The 19,432-nt window shown below is 34.8% G+C and overlaps 1 protein-coding gene across 1 annotated transcript in view; it reads left to right on the plus strand.

Annotated features, from left to right (window-relative positions):
- Positions 1 to 19,432, plus strand: part of EDIL3 (EGF like repeats and discoidin domains 3) — a 396,558-nt gene that overhangs the window by 225,805 nt on the left and 151,321 nt on the right. Inside the window, exon 5 of the mRNA XM_008706378.2 lies at positions 4,267 to 4,380. Coding sequence (XP_008704600.1) covers positions 4,267 to 4,380 — 114 coding nt within the window. The remainder of the gene's footprint in view (positions 1 to 4,266; positions 4,381 to 19,432) is intronic.

Here is a 19,432-nt window from a genome sequence, read left to right on the forward strand (position 1 = left end):
AATTGAGGCCTGTTTCCATTTTGATTGCTTGCAGTGTTAATCACAGTGCAAATAGCCTTCACCGCTAAAAGTACTCCTGCATTATACTAATATATAAACGCTTCCATGTAATTTGCATATGTTATCTGAGTCTACATGTTACTAGATGTGTACATATGCAGAAGTATTTTACCCTTTTGGCTACTATGTTAAAGTACATAACTCCTTTAATGTAACATTTGTATTTTTACAAATAATAGATTTAAGGTAGTTTTTTTTTTAGTTTGAAAAATTGAAAAATGCACAAGCAATAAAAGGTCATTCTTTACCCCGAAATTGAGCATGGATATAAAGCATTTTCTCTTCAGCAAATACAATTCCAGTTCATTCTACCTTGTATTAATCTCTGGATGAAGGTGTAACTGTTGTTTGTTTTAGAGTCTGATATACTTAATTATAATTTCCTTTTTAGAGGATGGTAGATCTGGCCTGATGATCAAATGGCTAGAAGGTTCAAAGGTTGATTTGTCTCTATTAGATTCACATTCACCAGTGCTAAGTAATATTTATTGTGTAAATACTTGGAAGAAATAAGGAAGCAAAGAACAATAGTGCCTGCATATCCTTGCAGATGTATAAAATGACTCTGGATAGTTCTCACATCATTGACTATGAAAACTTCCTTCTATTAATGTTTTAAAGCAGCCAGAGCTGGGTTTGGTTTTACTCATGATATATAGTTCAATATTAAAATGAGAAAACACTTAGAGCCTCTTACATGAGAATTGAAATACATGTTCTACCTGTCAGCATCGAATCCCGTGTGGGTCTCTCTGTTCTGCTTTCCTTCATTCCTTTTTTTTTTTTAATTTTTTATGTTAGTCACCATACAGTACATCCTTAGTTTTTGATGTAGTGTTCCATGATTCATTGTTTGCATATAACACCCAGTGCTCCATGCAATACGTGCCCTCCTTTATACCCATCACTGGCCTATCCCAATCCCCTACCCCCTTCCCCCTCTGGAGCCCTCAGTTTGTTTCCCAGAGTCCATAGTCTCTGGTGGTTCATTCCCCCTTCTGTTTACCCCCCCCCTTCATTCTTCCCTTCCTTCTCCTACCGATCTCCCTGCTATTTCTTATGTTCCATAAATGAGTGAAACCATATCATAATTGTCTTTCTCTGCTTGACTTATTTCACTTAGCATAATCTCCTCCAGTCCCGTCCATGTTGCTGCAAATGTTGGGTGATCATTCTTTCTAATGGCTGAGTAATATTCCATTGTATATATGGACCACATCTTCTTTATCCATTCGTCTGTTGAAGGGCATCTCAGCTCCTTCCACAATTTAGCTATTGTGGACAATGCTGCTATGAACTTTGGGGTGCATATGGCCCTTCTCTTCACTACGTCTGTATCTTTGGGGTAAATACCCAGTAGTGCAATTGCTGGGTCATAGGGTAACTCTATTTTTAACTTTTTAAGGGACCTCTACACTGTTTTCCAAAGTGGCTGTACCAACTTGCATTCCCACCAGCAGTGTAAGAGGGATCCCGTTTCTCCACATCCTCTCCAACATTTGTTGTTTCTTGCTTTGTCAATTTTTGCCATTCTAACTGGCGTAAGGTGGTGTCTCAATGTGGTTTTGATTTGAATTTCCCTGATGGCTAATGATTTTGAACTTTTTTTCATGTGTCTGTTAGCCATTTGCATGTCTTCATTGGAAAAGTGTCTGTTCATATTTTCTGCCCATTTTATGATTTGTTTATTTGTTTCTCATGTATTGAGTTTGAGAAGTTCTTTATAGATCTTGGATTCCACTCCTTCATTCATTTCTTAATTCTATCCCAAATATTGGCTTCACTAGGTCTATTTAAAGTACAAGGGTACAGAAGATAACCTCCCATCCAGCTCCAAGTCTTTAGTGCCAAAAAATAAAGCACAGTTCCCTCCATTGTCACTAATGGTTCATCATAATTTGGCCCTGTCTACATCCTCTGATTCGGGGTCTCAGCACTCCCCTTCTCACTCTATGCTCCAGACAGGCTGGGGTACTTGTGTCCCCAAATGCACCGTCATACCATGAACGTTTCTCTTCAAAGTTGTGACTCATTTTCTGGTTTCCTGTTTCAAAACACACTACCATCTCCATTCTGTCCTTAATCTTAATTAAAGCTTAAGATCAAATTATATTTCCCTATGTGGTCTTCAGACATCGATACTCAGTTTCTTCCTCATAAGTATATAAAAGAATAATTTGTTATGTCTAATTTCTAAAATAAGGCAATGCATTCTCTAACATGAAGATTTAACTTATTAGCCATTGATATATTCTCATCTAAAAAAAGAAAGATCGTAGTCAATATGATGCAGGGAAAGACATAGTTCCCAAGTAGCCAATTATTGTCATTGCCTTACATTCCTCTGACTATAAAATAAATAGCACAGTGATGTTTGTGCCACTTTCAAAACATAATGAAAATATTTTGCATGTTAGTCCAGTATAAATCAAGACTAAGTGAAATTTTGATTAAAACTAACAAGAGCTAAATATTTCATCAGATAATGAATAAATGGCCCCTTCCTTCCTTCCTTCCTTCCTTCCTTCCTTCCTTCCTTCCTTCCTTCCTTCCTTTTTTCCTTCCTTTTTTCCTTCCCTCCGTCCTTCTTAGAGTTTTAGTTTCAAGTCTTTGGGAGTTTGACATATTTTATAGCATACAATTATTTTTAGAGATTATTGGATTTTGATTTTATCCTGTTATTTGATGTTGTAAAATACTCAAATTATTTAGATTCTTTCTGAATATAGTCATGAATTGTCTCCATTCTCAAACTGTGACAGTCAACCAGAAAGGATGACTTTGCAGAGAAAGTTATCAGCTGCCTAAGAAAATTTAGACCAAACTTCACAGCAAACTTAAAATGAGAGGGTAACCAACTCTGATACCAAGAGGAGACATTGCTTAGAAGAAAAACGTTAAAAGAAAGGGCAACATAGAGGTTTTCTAGTGTTTTGTTCTTGTTTGGTCTTGAAGGGGTAATTTAATGATCATAATGCTTTAAGCACTATGAAAACCCAGAACTTCAGAATACCGTTTTGATACATTGTAGTGTATCAGAAGGTCCATTACACATCTGAAACAATTTGTTTAGATTGTCTGCACCACTATTTCTAATCGTCTGTTGAAATTTTTATCAAGAAACATTTTGTGGTACCAGTGGTCTCCTAGATAGCATGTGGCATTCATGGAGATAAAAAGAACAGTGAAGGACAGGGGGTGCATTTGTAGGGCTGGCAGTTTAACTAGGTGAAAGGGTGAAAGGCACATAAATAGACAATTCCTAGGTAACACTATTGAGGTCTGTAAGGAGCTGTGGGAATAAGAGCGGAGAGGGAGTTCAATAGAAGTAGATGATAGGAAGAGAAAGTGATGGAAAGCAGTTGCTGATTACCCTCTACCTTACTAGCCCCCAAGCAACTTAGCATGGTGCTGTGCTTAGAGGGAATGATGTGTATCAGTGATGGATATTTGACTGAATTAGTCATTCTTTCTTTTTTCATTTATAATCATATCCATTGTATCTGTTGTCCAAAATTAGCATGGAAATTAGTACAATTTACTGAATGTTTTGTATTTCATATGATTTTGCATGAGGTATAATAATGGTATATCAAAGGTAAGTCCCTTTAGTCATCCTAATTTTAGAAACCCTTGAATGAGATTAGGAAGTGATCATCATTTACATTTATTATACTTTGCTTAATGTAACGAGCTTAAGCTATTAACTCTAATTTGCTTCTCATCGCATTCATCAAAGGCGAACTATTTAGAAACTAAAACATCTCTGTCAGTTAGAATTTTAATGAATTAAGATGAAATGAGACAGTGTTAATTGGCAGTTGTTGCTGCAGGGGAGTTTTCTAGATCTTGTAAGTGATACCAATTCATCTCTCTATCAGGGTTAATTTGCTTGATTTAATTCTAAAGATACACTGAATATTTCCCCCACACTATTCATATTTATTTTCAGGATTGGAGAAATGGTTTTCTTCTGTTGGTCTTTCATTTGGATTCTTAATTCCATTTGCACTTGATCATTAATCAGTTGTTGATTTTAAGCACTATTTCCATTATTGACCTAATACACATATACACACTCACAAACACACAAAAGTAATTGCATTACTTAGATTTTGTTTTATTTGAAAGGCCTAAAACCTTCCAGTAACTAATCATTCTTTCACCAATAATTCTCGTTCTCTCTGTTCTATCTGTTTTCCTTAGACATAAATGAATGTGAAGCTGAGCCTTGCAAAAATGGTGGAATATGTACAGACCTTGTTGCTAACTATTCCTGTGAGTGCCCAGGTGAATTCATGGGAAGAAATTGTCAATACAGTAAGTATTCATATATGTGTGTATTTTTGTTGTTGTTTGCATAGCCTCCATTTATTATGGAATCTGGGTCAAAATCAATATAATTTGCTTCTAGAGTTCATAATTTATGGCACATTTCATATTTGTTGTTGTTAGTGTTATTAATATACATACAGTCTCCAGGATAGATCTCAGTGCATGCTAGGCATAGGAGTGGCCACCTTCTGGTCTGAAAGGAGGGAAGCATTTCTGCAGAGATCCAAGTGCATCTCTCTTATGAATCCCATTTTGGCTTTTGAGTATGTGCATGACCTAAATTTCCACCAAAGTGGTTACTCTGCTTCAGACAATAAATGCAAGGCACTCTAACCTCATAGCCTCTATCACATACAAAAGGAGGATTTGTATTGAGCTGGCGTACACATTAGTAAGAAATTCACGCATGGTTTATTTGTCTTTTTAGAAGCCTAAGAGAGTAGGGTCTTGTAATGGTATATCAAACGATAGGACAGTAATTTGCCTGAAGTGTTTACAAAGAAGCAAAAAGCAACCCTTCTTCCCCAAAAGAAACAAAAACTAGGAGAAGGTATAACAGGATTATAGTCATTGGGGTGAAACCAGAATTGGGCATATATACATGCTAATGAGAACAATAATGATATAGCTTAGTAATTATTGGACACTTACAGAAACTCCATAGCACTACTGCTTTGATGTATATTATACTATTAGAGCATTACAACATTATGCAAATTCAGAAGGCAGAGGCAGAAACTGAGACACATAGGCTATGTGGTTTGCCGAGGCTCTCACAGTTAGTGTCGGAAGCAGGACTAGAAGGAATGTAGAATCAGGACTTGTGATTCCCATTCCAATGTATTTTCCTTGAGATATCTCTTCAGATAGAATTGAATGAGATAAACACGAAAGCGCACTACACCTCCTCTCTCTCTTACGCATGCTCATGAGTGCACACGCATGCACACACACACACACACACACACACACACACACTCCTTCCTTTTTAGCCAGAATAACAATTTTACATGTTACTTTCCTTCTCTTCCTTTCCCTTTGACAAGGATAGTTTATAAAATAAAACAGAGAAAATTACTTAAGGATTTATTTGGGTTATGTGTATAAACAAAATGATGATCTGTGAGTGCTCATTACCCTAAACCTGAGAAACATCATTAATTTGGAAGGGGAGAAATTTTCTAAGCTTAAAAATAATTGGAGAAGACATTAATTGTGAGTTGACCTAGGAACCTTCGGGCATGGATGAATGGAAGGAAAGGACAGCCTGAGTAAACAAGTTGATCATACAACCAAATAGACTAGTGGCCACCCAGTCAATTAATCTAGAAACCTTCCTGTAAAGCATTTAACTGACCATGCAGTAAGTTAACTTAATTCAGATTCAATTGGTCCTTGCATTCTTTTTTTCTTTTGTTTATGGGACTTGCAGATGGCTGCCTACTTAGCACTGAAAATTGTACTAAAAAGCACCCCACGGTATCTGTAAATGAACATTTAATTAAGATGATGAAGACCAAAAAACTAATGTCAGTGACTATTTGATTTTCATGCAGCCAAAACAGACATCAGGTGCCAGAATAAAGTGCCTTCCAGACAGTACTAGAACTTCGGCAGAGCTTAAAACAATGCCTGGCTATGAACATGACCCATAGGAGGCCTGGCTAGGGGAGCAACAGGAAAATGAGACCTTCCCATTTTCCTAAAAGGAGAACCCTGAATAGGGGGCGTATCACGGGAACCCTGCCTAGCATGAGCGTCACTCTGAGGTGGTCAGGCACTAGCTCTCTGAATGCCCTGAAGAAGAAGAGATATCTGAAGTTGTAGGCACCCTGGGGCAAGAGATCTAGGTCTTGAAGTTGTGTATATCTATATGCCCTTACCCTCCTTGTTGGCCAAGGAGCAACTGGTCAGTTGCCTACAGGTTGAAAATGGAAGGAGACCTGGATGTGAACTAGATGTTGAAACTGATGACTGAAGCCTATTCTGTCCCTCCATCAGAGATTTTGTGGAGGTGACCACATCTAAAAATACCCTTTAAAAGAAAGAAACTTGATTGATTATGGAAAGACATATTGAAATAGACCTTGAACTTAATTGTCACCAGTTTGTGTCTAGTGTCTTGCTATTATGTTTAGTAAATTTCTTTGTTTTCTTTGATTTAGTTTTATATTTATATAATCTTTATAATTAAACTCAGACTTCTCTTTGAACATGAATGCAGTAGTGACTTTCTTGATCCATCATATGCTCTGACATTCTCCCGTTTGCTCTGTTCATCTCCATGCCCTAACAAAGAGATCAAAAAGAGTCACTTAGGATACACTGTAAAATATGTTCTTATTGGCGTATTTGTTTTTACTGTATTGATTTGATTGATAAGAGTTTATACAATAATACTGTATTGTATTGATTGATAAGAGTTTATAATAATTTAAGGATCCTTAATCTCCCTACTGTTTTGGTTTCTAGGGGTATCCATTCTGCTTTTTTGTGTGGCTTCTTAGAATTGTTATAAAATCCAGAGTAAGAAAGTACATTCTGCCACAGTAATGCTGCAGTACCACACATTGAGAACTTAGAGTACTCACTCACTGCAGGGCACACAGAAACGCCTACAGGTTATAGGTGGGGCCAGCTCTAAGCTGATTGAGGTTAGGATCTTGGGAATTGATAGTACATAGCTTCCACTATGAAGTAAGATTTATAAGCTTTCTTCTGAAGTTGGTGTCATGTCCCACAAGGTCATGCTTGTACCTACATGCTTGGGTCAGCTTGTACCTACAGTTATGGCAGAGAGGCCATTTGTTTTGGCAGGTATTTCAGAAGGAAGAGGAAAAGGAGAATGATGGAGACTTAATGTTGGGTGGGTCAGAGGACACCGTACTGAAATGCTGGCGTCCTTGTGTTCAAATCCAGACTGTCTTCACTCTAATCTTGGGTGTCTGCACTCATATTACTTCCCTTCTACTACTTTCTTATATCTACCAATGGATTAATCAAGTTCTGGTATATTTTAAAATGAAATCATTCTCAGTGCCCTCCCAAATAATAAATAATAAAAGATATTGCAGAGGAATAGAATTTACTAAAAACATCTATACAAAAGTAATAAACTCTAAACACAAATAATAAACTGGGAGGTATTTATACTAAAGGTGAAAGGAAAATATTTCTTATCCTCAGTTTATTATGTCTTTCAATTCAACAAAATTAAACACAACAGAAGAAAAAAAAACATCAAAAACATGAATAGAACTTTCCCACAAAAGAATTTGAAATTTATCATATTATAGTTGAGTTGTGTCTTCATCTTTACTCTTCAGTATATTTTGAATTTGTAGGGCTTTTAGTACCTTTGTGATCTGAAAAGTATAATTGTATTTTAAATGTCTATTTAATGAGAGAGAACTACATATGTGAACAAAAAACCGAACTGACTGTGCATCACTCTGCTTCTTCATCTGACTCCGTATCTCTACCCGCCCTCATTTCACAAATGGAAATATAGATAAATGGAAATAGATGAAATGCTCAAGAGGAGCAGAGGCTAGCTGACAAACTTTAGAAAGAATATGGAAAAGAAAAAGGAGGAGAAGTGAAAGAGGTGAGAGCTGTTAAACCTTGGCTTCATAGTAACCATCCCAGGAAACACACACACACACACACACACACACACACACACACACACACACACACACACACATCTCTCTCTGTCTCTCTCTCTGTCTCCCTCCCTCCAGGAGGGAGGGATTTGTCCTTATTTGTGGGCAGAGAATTTTAAGGTAAAGGAGGTGACAAAAAAAAGTTTATCAAAAAGACATAAAAAGTTCCCATGAGACAATTTTACTAGAGAGAGGCCCTCCCTTCCTTCTACATGTGCTTCTTACAAAGTCTGTTCTTAACTCTGCTGGTTAAAGCAAAAGTCAACACACATCACCTGGCAGCTTAGAATCTTCTACTGACTTCTGATCTCAGACCGAGTGAAACTTACAGTCCCCCTGTTTCCTGAGGCCGACCTGCCTGTGCCTCTGCCCTATTCACTCACTTCTGTGACCACATCCCCTGGGACTCTCCCTTTTTTGTGCACTGGTTCAGCCACACGGCCTCCTAGCTGTTCCTGGCACACACCGGGTGCACACATGGCACATCCCGGCCCTACAGTACTTCTGTTCCTATCTCCCCTTTTCTGTAATATTCTATTATGATTTTATAAGTACTCCAGTACTTCCTTTGGGTCTTTGCATAAAGGCATCTTCCAGGTGCGGCTTTCTTCAGCCTCTACCTCCCTACCTCAGCATACCAAAGCACACCCACCCCCTTCTCTGTTACAGTTTTTCTCCTTAGCATTAATCATTAACATATCATATTTTTACTTTTATATATTGTTTGTTGACTGTTCCTCCAATGGCGTATATCCTTCATGAGGGAGAGAGTGTACTGTTGTAATAATCACAGTTGCCAGAAGAGAACTAACAAACAGTGGGTGCTCAGTAGACATTTGCTAAATGAATGAATGAACCTAGCATTCTTAGTTAAGCGTAGAAATGGTATTTGATTTCTCAGCGTCCTCAACTACCGTCAAGTTATTTTTTACCCGACTTCCCATTTTTTGAGTAGTATGTTAAAGATGCTTTTGCCGGTGTCATGAAATATAATTTGGTATATTAATTGGTACTCTGTAAATCATAACTGCAAGTTGAATTGTTTTCCTTTGACTTCAATAAAATCTTTTATAACTCTACTTTGCAATAGGGTTATGCAGATGGATTTTAAATAAGAGAAGTAAACAAAGGCTCTGTTCCTCTATTTAGCCCACTTCTGCATGCAGACATCTTGATAATGTATCTTAGATCATTATTTATTTATCCATTTCAAATATCGGGTAGACACGTATGAATGCTGTGATCTAACCACTACCACTAGTAAGTCTTGAAAATATTAAAGTGGTAATTTTGGATATAACTCTTTAAGTGGTGTTGACAGACTGATCTCGATATCTGGGTACATATCATCATAAAGATTTGCTTTTCTCAGATTTTTTAACCTTTCTCTGCTTTTCCCTCATTTTTACACGCTCTTCAAATTTAGGCAATTTATTAAGACTACCTTTGCCAGTATGGGTGATGGGCATTAAGGAGGGCTCGTGATGTAATGAGCACCGGTTGCTTTACACAACTGATGAATTATTGAACTCTACATCTGAAACTAATGACGTACTATATGTTGACTAATTGAATTTTTAAAAAAAGACTACCTTTGCCAGTGCAATTAAGTGAAATATTTTTAATATTAGTGATACACTACATTTACAAAACCTAAATATATTTTAAATTTTCAGTTAAACAATTAAAAGCAAGATGTTTAAGATACTACTTTAATAAATATTATTTAAAAATCTGTGTGAATTCTTTATTATAATGTATGTCTTTAATTATTATAGCTATTAGGCATTTTTACTTTATAAGGAATAAATTTATACCTAACCATATCTACTATGACATGATGTCCAATTATGCAGTATTACTATGCAAATAAATCACCTATCAAACATATTCAGTTAATGTAATATTTCAAATGTTAATAATAACAAAAGTTTTAATACTGGGCAAAATTCTGCCTATAATTTTTCCAGTAATTATTTGCTAATTATATTTGTAGGTAGGCTAAGGCAATAATACTTCTGATTTAAATATTTCAGTTTAGATTTCCAAGTATTGCTCATACAGCTTATCACTAACTTTGGCAGATCTCAATTATTTTTAGCTTTATTTTTCATTTATTTATTACAGGGAATTTCATTTTGATTATTTTAAACTTTAATTGAAGTTACATTTGAATGATACGTGAAAATCACTTAGACGTGCTCGTACTATTTATTACAGTATTACAGCAATTCTCCTAATTATAAAGTCCTAATTTATATTTCCTTATTGTTTTTAAATGATATAAGCTCAAGCGTTCAGCTGTTTTCATACACAGCTTGAAGGGAAATGATGATGAACTGGAATAAGAAATCTATTCTCATAAGAACAGATAATGCTTTGCTGTGTATATTTAACAGAACGTGATGTTTAAACTAACATAAGTGCAATGGAAATTGATAGCACTTTACTCAACTAATCTAAAAATAACTAGGATTGTTTTCATTGATTGGACTATGTGGCCCACAATAGCCATATACAGTTCCCTGCTGGGTGTTTAAATGTGACATGATTAAATTTCAGAAATGGCTCTCAGATTCATTTTCATCACTGATACTATTTCTGGAAATTAAGATAGTTACCAAGGGATCTCTTATAATGCAATATCCCCAAACTATTATGCCAAAAAGTATTAAGACTTGGATGGTTTCAGAGAGTTTTATTAGAAATGAAAACTAAAATCTTCAACTGAGGATAAAGTGATGTTTCTTGAGTGTCATAATTATCCAGTTTTTAAAAAATTAGGCATTATAATCTAGATAATCCTAAAGCCCCTACCTTAGAATTCTACCTGTAAAGTAATAAGGACAAGAGATAGATGGTACATGTGAATATATTTTTTAGAAATGTAAGTTACAATTTCCATATCTCCATTTTTTTAGTAGATGTAACTCTTTGGGTCTTTGTTGCAAATGAGCTAGTCTGTACAGATACACAAACATGTACAACGTATACTATATAACTGCACATGTGTATCTTTCCTTTTTCTAGCAGTGCTGCCAAGTACATTTGTATAAGTACAGGCTTATGCAGTAAAAATTATTAAAACATTTTATAGATAACTAAATTATGTGATATTTATTTTTATATGCTCAACACTTAATTATTGCTTTTGTAAATAACTAAACACTCTACTATATCACCAACTGTCATATGATAATATTGATTTTAATTTAGACTTTTAACTTTCTGTGTGCCAAGACTGTCTTAAGTACTTTAAATACTGATTTATTTAACCCTCTTAACACTCTTTGTAGTGGGTTCTATTTATCACTGGCTCCATTTTACAGAGTAAACTGAGCGTGCTCAGTAAATAATTTGCCTAAGTCAATATGGCTGGTAAACTGCAGGGCCTGGCCTTACCTCCAAGCATTGCAGCTGCAAGAGGCTGCATTCCTAAGCTTGGTTGATCCTGCTCCTTGTAGGATGAAAGGAGCACTGTTCATTACACTGTACACTGTAGGAACATTTGTACTTGAGTGGCCTTGGCGAGTGTTGGAAGAGTAAGAGGAAAGAGCACAGGCTTTGCATTCAGATAGAACTGGGGCATAAACTCTGGATTTTCCTCTTCGTAACTAAATGTCTGGAAAAATTAGTTGCCCTTTGTGGGCTTCAGATTCCTCTGCCATCAATGGAATTAATATAACCATTTGGTTTATATAGATAGGTGGATTAAAATTAATACCATATATAAAGTACCTAGTAAAATTGTAGGTCAGTAAATGTGGTAAATAAACAAATAATTGCATTACTAAATAAAAGGACACAAGGATCTTTGAATTATTTGAAGAGCCAATGACAGTGATCCCATCTTTTCTTTTGTTATAATTTTGAGTGATTTTAATTTTTGTATACTCAAACAACTAACCTTTCTTTAGTAACCATGTACTTGAGAACAGCTTGTATAGAAGACAGCTATAATGTCTTGCATACCATGTTTTAATAGTACATTAATTTAGGAAATCCTGTGGCATTAATATAATTTTTAATAAATATTAATCCAACCAAACCATTATAGGAGATAGGAGTTGCTCTGGTTTTTTAAAACATGACATCATCACATGTCTAAACCACAGCCATCTAATTTCATTTCTTTTTCTTTTTCTTTTTTTGATGTGGTGTTCAGTGATTCATTATTTGCATGTAACACCTAGTGCTCATCACATCACGCGCCCCCCTTAATGCCCATCATCCAGTTACCCCATCCCCCGACCCACCTCCCTTTCCGTACCCTTCAGTTTGTTTCCCAGTTTATCTGTTTTTATGTTTGTAATTATGGTAAGCTATCACTGCTATTTGATCAAGTATTTTAGTGAATGTTGGAGTGAAAAATTCCAGTATATTCTTACTCTAAATAAATGATCAAAGATTATAGTTTTATACCATATAACATTAAATTCCTACTCTGCTATACCCAGGTATGACATAGATCCAAAAGCAAAATATAAACAAATTCTGATATAAAATAGAGTATTAAAAATAAGAGGTAGCTATCAGGAAGTAAAAATGAGAATTAATGCACATATAAATTTAGTAAGAAAATTACAAAGTCCATTATTATAGTAAATATATTTATTCAATCATGTGATCAAATAAACTAGCCACAAATATTTATTGATTTTTTTTCTTAACATAAATGTGTACAGGTTTTGAGAACATATGTGAATGAATGAATGAATTCACCAAATTGCATCCAACAGTAGCCACCTGCCAGAGCTGGGGCAAAGTGGTAATTAAAATGAATTCAGTTCCTCCTCTCATGGAGTATACAGATTAGTGAGAGAGAAAAACAAGGATTATATAATATCTACTTATAAAGCATGATGAATGCTATGAATGAGAAGGAAAGGGAGCCATTACAGGGGTGTCTGTTCTGTTTTGGGGGTTTCAGGAAATGATATTTGAGCTGAGACCAGAAGAATGTATAGTAGGTACCAAATTGAGGGTGATGGAGAGGGAAATTTTACGAGAAAGATGATATGCACAAGGATAAATAGACCCTTTGTCCGTTAGAATCTTAATATTTAGTGGATGATTTCAATTGCTATGTAATCATCATGTGATGAGATTTTTAGGATGATCACTTACATTTTAGGCCCTGACAATGTGGGGTCAAGACCAGTCGATGGCAAAAAACATTTATATATTAAAAATCCATCTCATGAGCTGTTTTTTTCTGCAACCATAAGGGATTTTTAAAACACCAAAATAGAATTTAACTTGTAAATATAGCAAGAAGTCAAGGAAAGGAAAAAAAAAAAAAAGAAAGAAAGAAAATCATCAGCTTGAATCCTAGTTTTATTCCAGATTAAAAAAATCTGCTCTGTTTTAGAAATGTAGAATGCCATGCTTTAGCAATGATTTTTGTCTTTTAAAGCATCACCTGACATAAATTTAAGATTACTTTCCTTGAAATACATAAAATGAGGAATTAATCCAGAAATCTATTAGGACAGGAAAAGGACAATTTACCTCAGGCTGTCACCTTTTGCAAACATAATAAAACATTAAGAAATCAACCATGGATTGATAAAAGGTTTATATTCAGGATTAATTGTATAATGTTAAATCTAAAATACATAATATTTAAAGTCCGCCCATAAATATATGGAGATATAAATGGAAATAGCCATAACTATAAATACTTGAGTATAAATAATTATTTTAACTTAATTTCTCACAGTCTTTTTAAAAAGATGTGACAGTAAGTTTTAAAACAAAACAGAATACTGTGCAAGTATATCAATAGTCCTCGAGGAAAGAAATGATTCCAACATTACTGCATGATGAAGTCTTGCAACAATAAACACAAAAAAATTGACTCAATGACAAAACCGAATTGGAGTTTCCATGTCTGACATGAAAGTTCCATCTTCAATCAGATGCCTCTGGGTATATTTTTCCAAATGTTGCCCAACAGTTTCGTATAGACATATCACTTGAAAGTTTACCTGCTGTACCTTAAAAGTGATGATCTAATAAAGGAAAGATAGAAAAAAAATATCTGCAAAATGCTCAAATAGACCCCCTAGGACTTGTTAAATTCCTCTAACAAATTTAGTCAGATTCTCATTACCTGACAATTTTGTACTTGATTGCAAATAATTACTGAAACATCCAGTAAGATCTTCTTGATTTTCAAATTATATTAACATTCCCATTATGTGCTAAACTGCATATGTCCAGGGGTTAATGTTTAGTCTGGCATTTATACGCCAGAATAAAGCTCACTCTAATATTTCCTAATTCAAAGATGAAGTATGCAGATATCAGAAGAGTTTGGGAGCAGGACAACTTGATTTCATTCTCATAAAATTTAAAATTGTACGATTGAAAAATATTGTATTTTTCTCAGGCTGAAAATATCAGTCTTTTCAACCATCAGTGTTCCTTCCCTTGTAAAAAGTGTTTTGAAAAAAGAAAAGATAAAAGGAAGAACCCAAATGAAGTATATACAATATAGAAAAAACAAAAATCTGGGCACCTGGGTGTCTCAGTAGGTTAAGCATCTGCCTTTAGCTCAGGTCATGATCCCAGGGTTCTGGGATTGACCCCCATGTCCCTAGGGCTCCCTGCTTGGTGGGGAGTCTGCTTCTCCCTCTCTCTCTATCCCTCCCCCTATTCATGTTTGCTCTCGCTCTTTCTCTCTTTCTCAAATGAATAAAATCTTAAAAAAAGATGAAAAAATCTATAAGGAAACCACTAGAAAAGAACTCATCTGATGAATGTATAGTTTGAACATGGTTAAAATGTACTTTGTGGGCTAGTCATTATCCTCTATACATGTTAACATGGCATTATGAGGTGCTTAGGTAAAATTTAGGGATTGAATTATCAAAGTGAGTATGAAATGGTTATTTCATAATGGAGAAATTTGAGGCACAAACCACAATGTTCTCTCCCTTTATCACATCCACCAAACAGCAGATATAAATTCTTTTCTCAAATAGGAGAAAGGAAAGAATATAGATGATCTCTGATCTTTTGCCAAATGTGCAAGATTTTCCATGATTTCCATGATTTCCCAAGGGTTTCAAATAGTTGCAATAAAATTTTACTGGCAAGAATGGAGCTAAGTTGGGTAGAGATACCAACAACTGGCATGACCCTAGTCACAGTTTTCAACCAAATCAGAGACTTGAAAAGAGATGGCTTCCAGCAGCATGTAAGACAAAGAGCCAGATACATGTTTTGAGTTTCATATTCAAAGCTATCTTCTTCAACTGAAGGATAGAAGACCAGCTGTTCCCTTTCCTCCATAAGGCATACTGAATTTTAGGCACAACTGGCACATCAGGTAAGCTACTTATTAAAATGCCAATGATAGCTTAAGGAAGCATTGCTAATTAAGATTCAGATTTAGGGATCAGATGAGAATAGCAAAGTGATAAGATTGAAGGGAGATTTCTCAAGACAGAATTTAAGGCAGGTAAAGAAATTCTATCTTCAGAGGTGTCAAAAAATGAGATAAAAGCAAAATCAGAAAAATAGAGAATAAAAACTTGAGAGAGCGAGGAAAAGAATGTTTCCAAAATAAAAGCTGGTCAAGGAAATGGATACTTAAGAAAAGACTTTTTAATTTGGAGCCTCAAGCCATTAATGGCCCTTAAATAATTACAGTGGGTGGTAGGAGAGAGTGCCAGATTGCAGCTGTTCCAGATTGAGCAGGTGTTAAATGAGAAATAATAGCCACAGACGCTCCTCCCGGGTTATGGTGCACTCTACTTTGAGCATATCTTAAACCCCAAAGAGCCATTAAGGTGGCCAAGGACCTAAAAATAAATTTCATAATAGTTACCTTAATAGCTTTATCTGGTCAATAATACACATTCTTTTTAGAGCTCTAAAGGGAATGGACACATAAAATATCCAACTTAAAAATAAATTGAACTTGAGGAATATGGTTCTATAAAAAGAAGTAGAGCCAGAGCAAAGTCAGTAAATCCAATACTAAAATTCAAGGAAAACAGGAGCAGGGACAGAAAATAAACTCTTCTGACAAGAAAAATGGATAGAACTATAGTTATATAAGGAAGCCTATAAATACTCAGCACTATTATCTAACTACAAAATACCAAGAAATTGAACTGCAGCTCTTACTCCAAGAAACCCAAGGATATTTGTGGTGGTTTGTTCAAAATAAAATTCCCTTTATATTTTCTCTGGTATAGTCAGGCAGACACACAATTTTTTAAACATCCATAAAACGACTGTTTGGTGTATAAATATTGCTTCATATCCACTCAGCAGTAACTTAATAATACCATTTCCTTTCCTATTAGCATTATTCGTGGATTCTACTATCGTGAATAGTTTTCAGTTTAATAGAACATGAGTACTTTCCAACAGGGATTAATATAAGGATGTTCTCAGTCCCACCAAGGGTACAGAACCCTCAAAGGATGGATGGAGAGAGTTCAAGTTGTCTGCATCCTTTGATAAGAAAACCAAAATGGCTACCTGCAATGTAGAATTTCCATCAATTCTGTTGACGGGAAAATGTGGGCAACAACGGATCATAATATTAACAGTACCACTGACTTTGTCACTGATAGAAATCACAGATATTTTTACACCACATTCTACTTGTTGCACATATCTGAAAAAACATTTTTATCTTTTATTAATATGAAACTATAGTAGACCTCCCACTAACTCGGTTATTTAATGTGTTAATAGATAAGCACATATATTACTATATCACCCATTTTTTATAGTTTGATAATTACATTGTGTTTCTGTGTATTTTGTTTTATACACTAAACCGAATTATTTTGAGGAGAGCCACCAGTCTTCACCAGACTGATAAAAGGGTCCAGAGCATAGAAAAGGTTCAGAACCCTGAGTTAATAGCTTATTGGTTTCAAAAGATATAACTTTCCTCCTGTATAATATGACTGAAGCTTTGGGAAATAAAAGCTATAAATGAGACAGTTTCATTGAATGTCTATTCCTGGCCTTTCTGCTAAGTTGTGATCTCTAGTTCCATGTGTAAAAACATGTAAGTAAAATAGCAGAACATGATACTATTAAGCCACATTTTTGTCATTGTGTTTAAAGAGGTTTTATTAACAGTGTTTTTTTATCCCAAAATAAGTTTACTTATTTATAAAGTAGATACACAATTTCAGTATTAATGCATGCATTACAAAATATACAGAAAAATAATATCTTAGAGCATAAACAAAGAGGAATAAATAATATTCTTTTACATTTATATCTTGTCTTATTAGATACCATTTCATACAGCACAAAAAACCTATTTTGCTCTAAAATAACAGTATTTTAGAGAAAGCAGTATCATAAGATGTGCTTCACTATTTTTAATCCTTAGTTTAACACTGAGAAAAGCAATTTACAGATCATATCAATACTAATTCCAGTGGCCATCAAAGCTGAGAACAAAACCACTAAAGCAAGTAGATCCAGTGGATAATGAGCCTACAGCTGCACTCCCAGAGTCGTCATACTTGTACTTTTATGCAAATGATTTTATGAAATCAGCTAGTAAATTGCCTTCCCTAATGTCAATCAGATGTTCCTTTTTTATTCAAATAATATAATTAATATGTAGTGTTACATTAGTTTCAACTGTATGATATGATGATTCAGTGATTCTGTACATTGCTCAATGCTCATGAAGATAAGTGTGCTCATAATCACCTTTATCTATTTCACCCATCCCCCCCTTAGCAACCACCACTTTGTTCTTTGTGTTTAGGAGTCTGTATTTTTGTCTCTTCTTGACTTTTTTTGTCCATTTATTTTGTTTCTTAAATTCCACATATGAATGAAATCATATGGTATTTGTCTTTCTCTGATTTATTTCACTTAGCATTGTATCTTCTAGGTCAATCCATGTTGTTGCAAATGACGAATATCTCATTCTTGTTTATGACTGAGTAATATGCCTGTGTGTGTGTGTGTATGTGTACCACACTTTCTTTATCCATTCATCTGTCAGTGGACACTTGGGTTTCTTCCAAATCTTGGCTGTTGTAAATAATGCCACAATAAACATAGAGGTGCATATAGCATATATCTTTTCAAATAAGGATTTTCATTTTCTTTGGGTAAATACCTACTAGTGGAGTTACTGGATTATGTGATAATTCTAACTTTGATTTTTTGAGAAACTTTCATACTGTTTTCCACAGTGGCTGTACCAATTTGCATCCCAGCATTGCCCGAGGGTTCCTTTTTCTCTGCATCTTCCCCAAAACTTGGTTCTTCTTGTCTTTTTTATTTTAACCATTCTGAGAGTTGTAAAGTGATATCTCATTGTGGTTTTAATTTGCCTTTTTCTGCCGATTAGTGTTGTTGAGCATCTTTTCATGTGTTTGTTGGCCATCTGTGTATCTTTTTTGGAAAACTATTCACCTCTGCCCATTTTTCAATTATTTTGTTTGGTGTTGAGTTGTCTAGTTCTTTATATATTTTGGATATTAACCCATTATTGAATATATCATTTGCAAATATCTTCTCCTATTCAGTAATTTGTGTTGTCATTTTGTTGATGTTTTCCTTCACTGTGCAGAAGCTTTTTATTTTGGTGTAATTCCAATAGTTTAATTTTGCTTTTGTTTCCTATGCTGGAGGAGACATATCTAGAAAAATGTTTCATGGGCTGATGTCAGAGAAATTGCTGCCTATATTTTCTTCTAGGAAATTTACAGCTTCAGGTCTTACATTGCTTTGACAGTACGGATATTTTAACAATACTGGTTCTTTCATTCCATGAATACATCTTTCCATTTGTTTGTGTCATCTTCCATTTCTTTCAAAAACATTTTATAATTTTTTTTAATACAGATCTTTCACCAACTTAGTTAAGCTCATTCCTAGGTATTTTATTATTTTGGGTGCAACTGTAAATGGAATGGGATTGTTTTCTTAATCTCTCTTTCTGCTACTGCGTTATTAGTGTATACCAGTGTTGAGTTTTTATTGAACCCATTCCTGCTTCTCACCAGCAGCGCAGATTTAGAAAGTCTGTAACCCTATGATATATTCTAAGTTACTTGTGGACACCAAACTGTTTTTAAAAGACAAGGAAAAGGAGAGAAACTCAAAAATATCCCTCCAGAAGTTACTGTCTAAAGTTGAGCACATTCACTTTGCCTTTTACCAGGGCTTTTTCAATTTTCTTAAAATCAGTTATTATCTATGTAACAGTTTATATAATCAGTTTAGTTGCTTGTGTTGCCAATGCCATATACATAATTGCTTTAGAAGAATTCCACTCTAGTGTATGAATTAAGGAAAAAGTGCATCTTGTGGAATCATAGCATCAAATACAAAGTAAATGGGTATTACTCATTACCTGGGGGGGG

Source organism: Ursus maritimus, unplaced genomic scaffold, assembly GCF_017311325.1.
Source record: "Ursus maritimus isolate PB19 unplaced genomic scaffold, ASM1731132v1 scaffold_5, whole genome shotgun sequence".
NCBI lineage: Eukaryota > Metazoa > Chordata > Mammalia > Carnivora > Ursidae > Ursus > Ursus maritimus.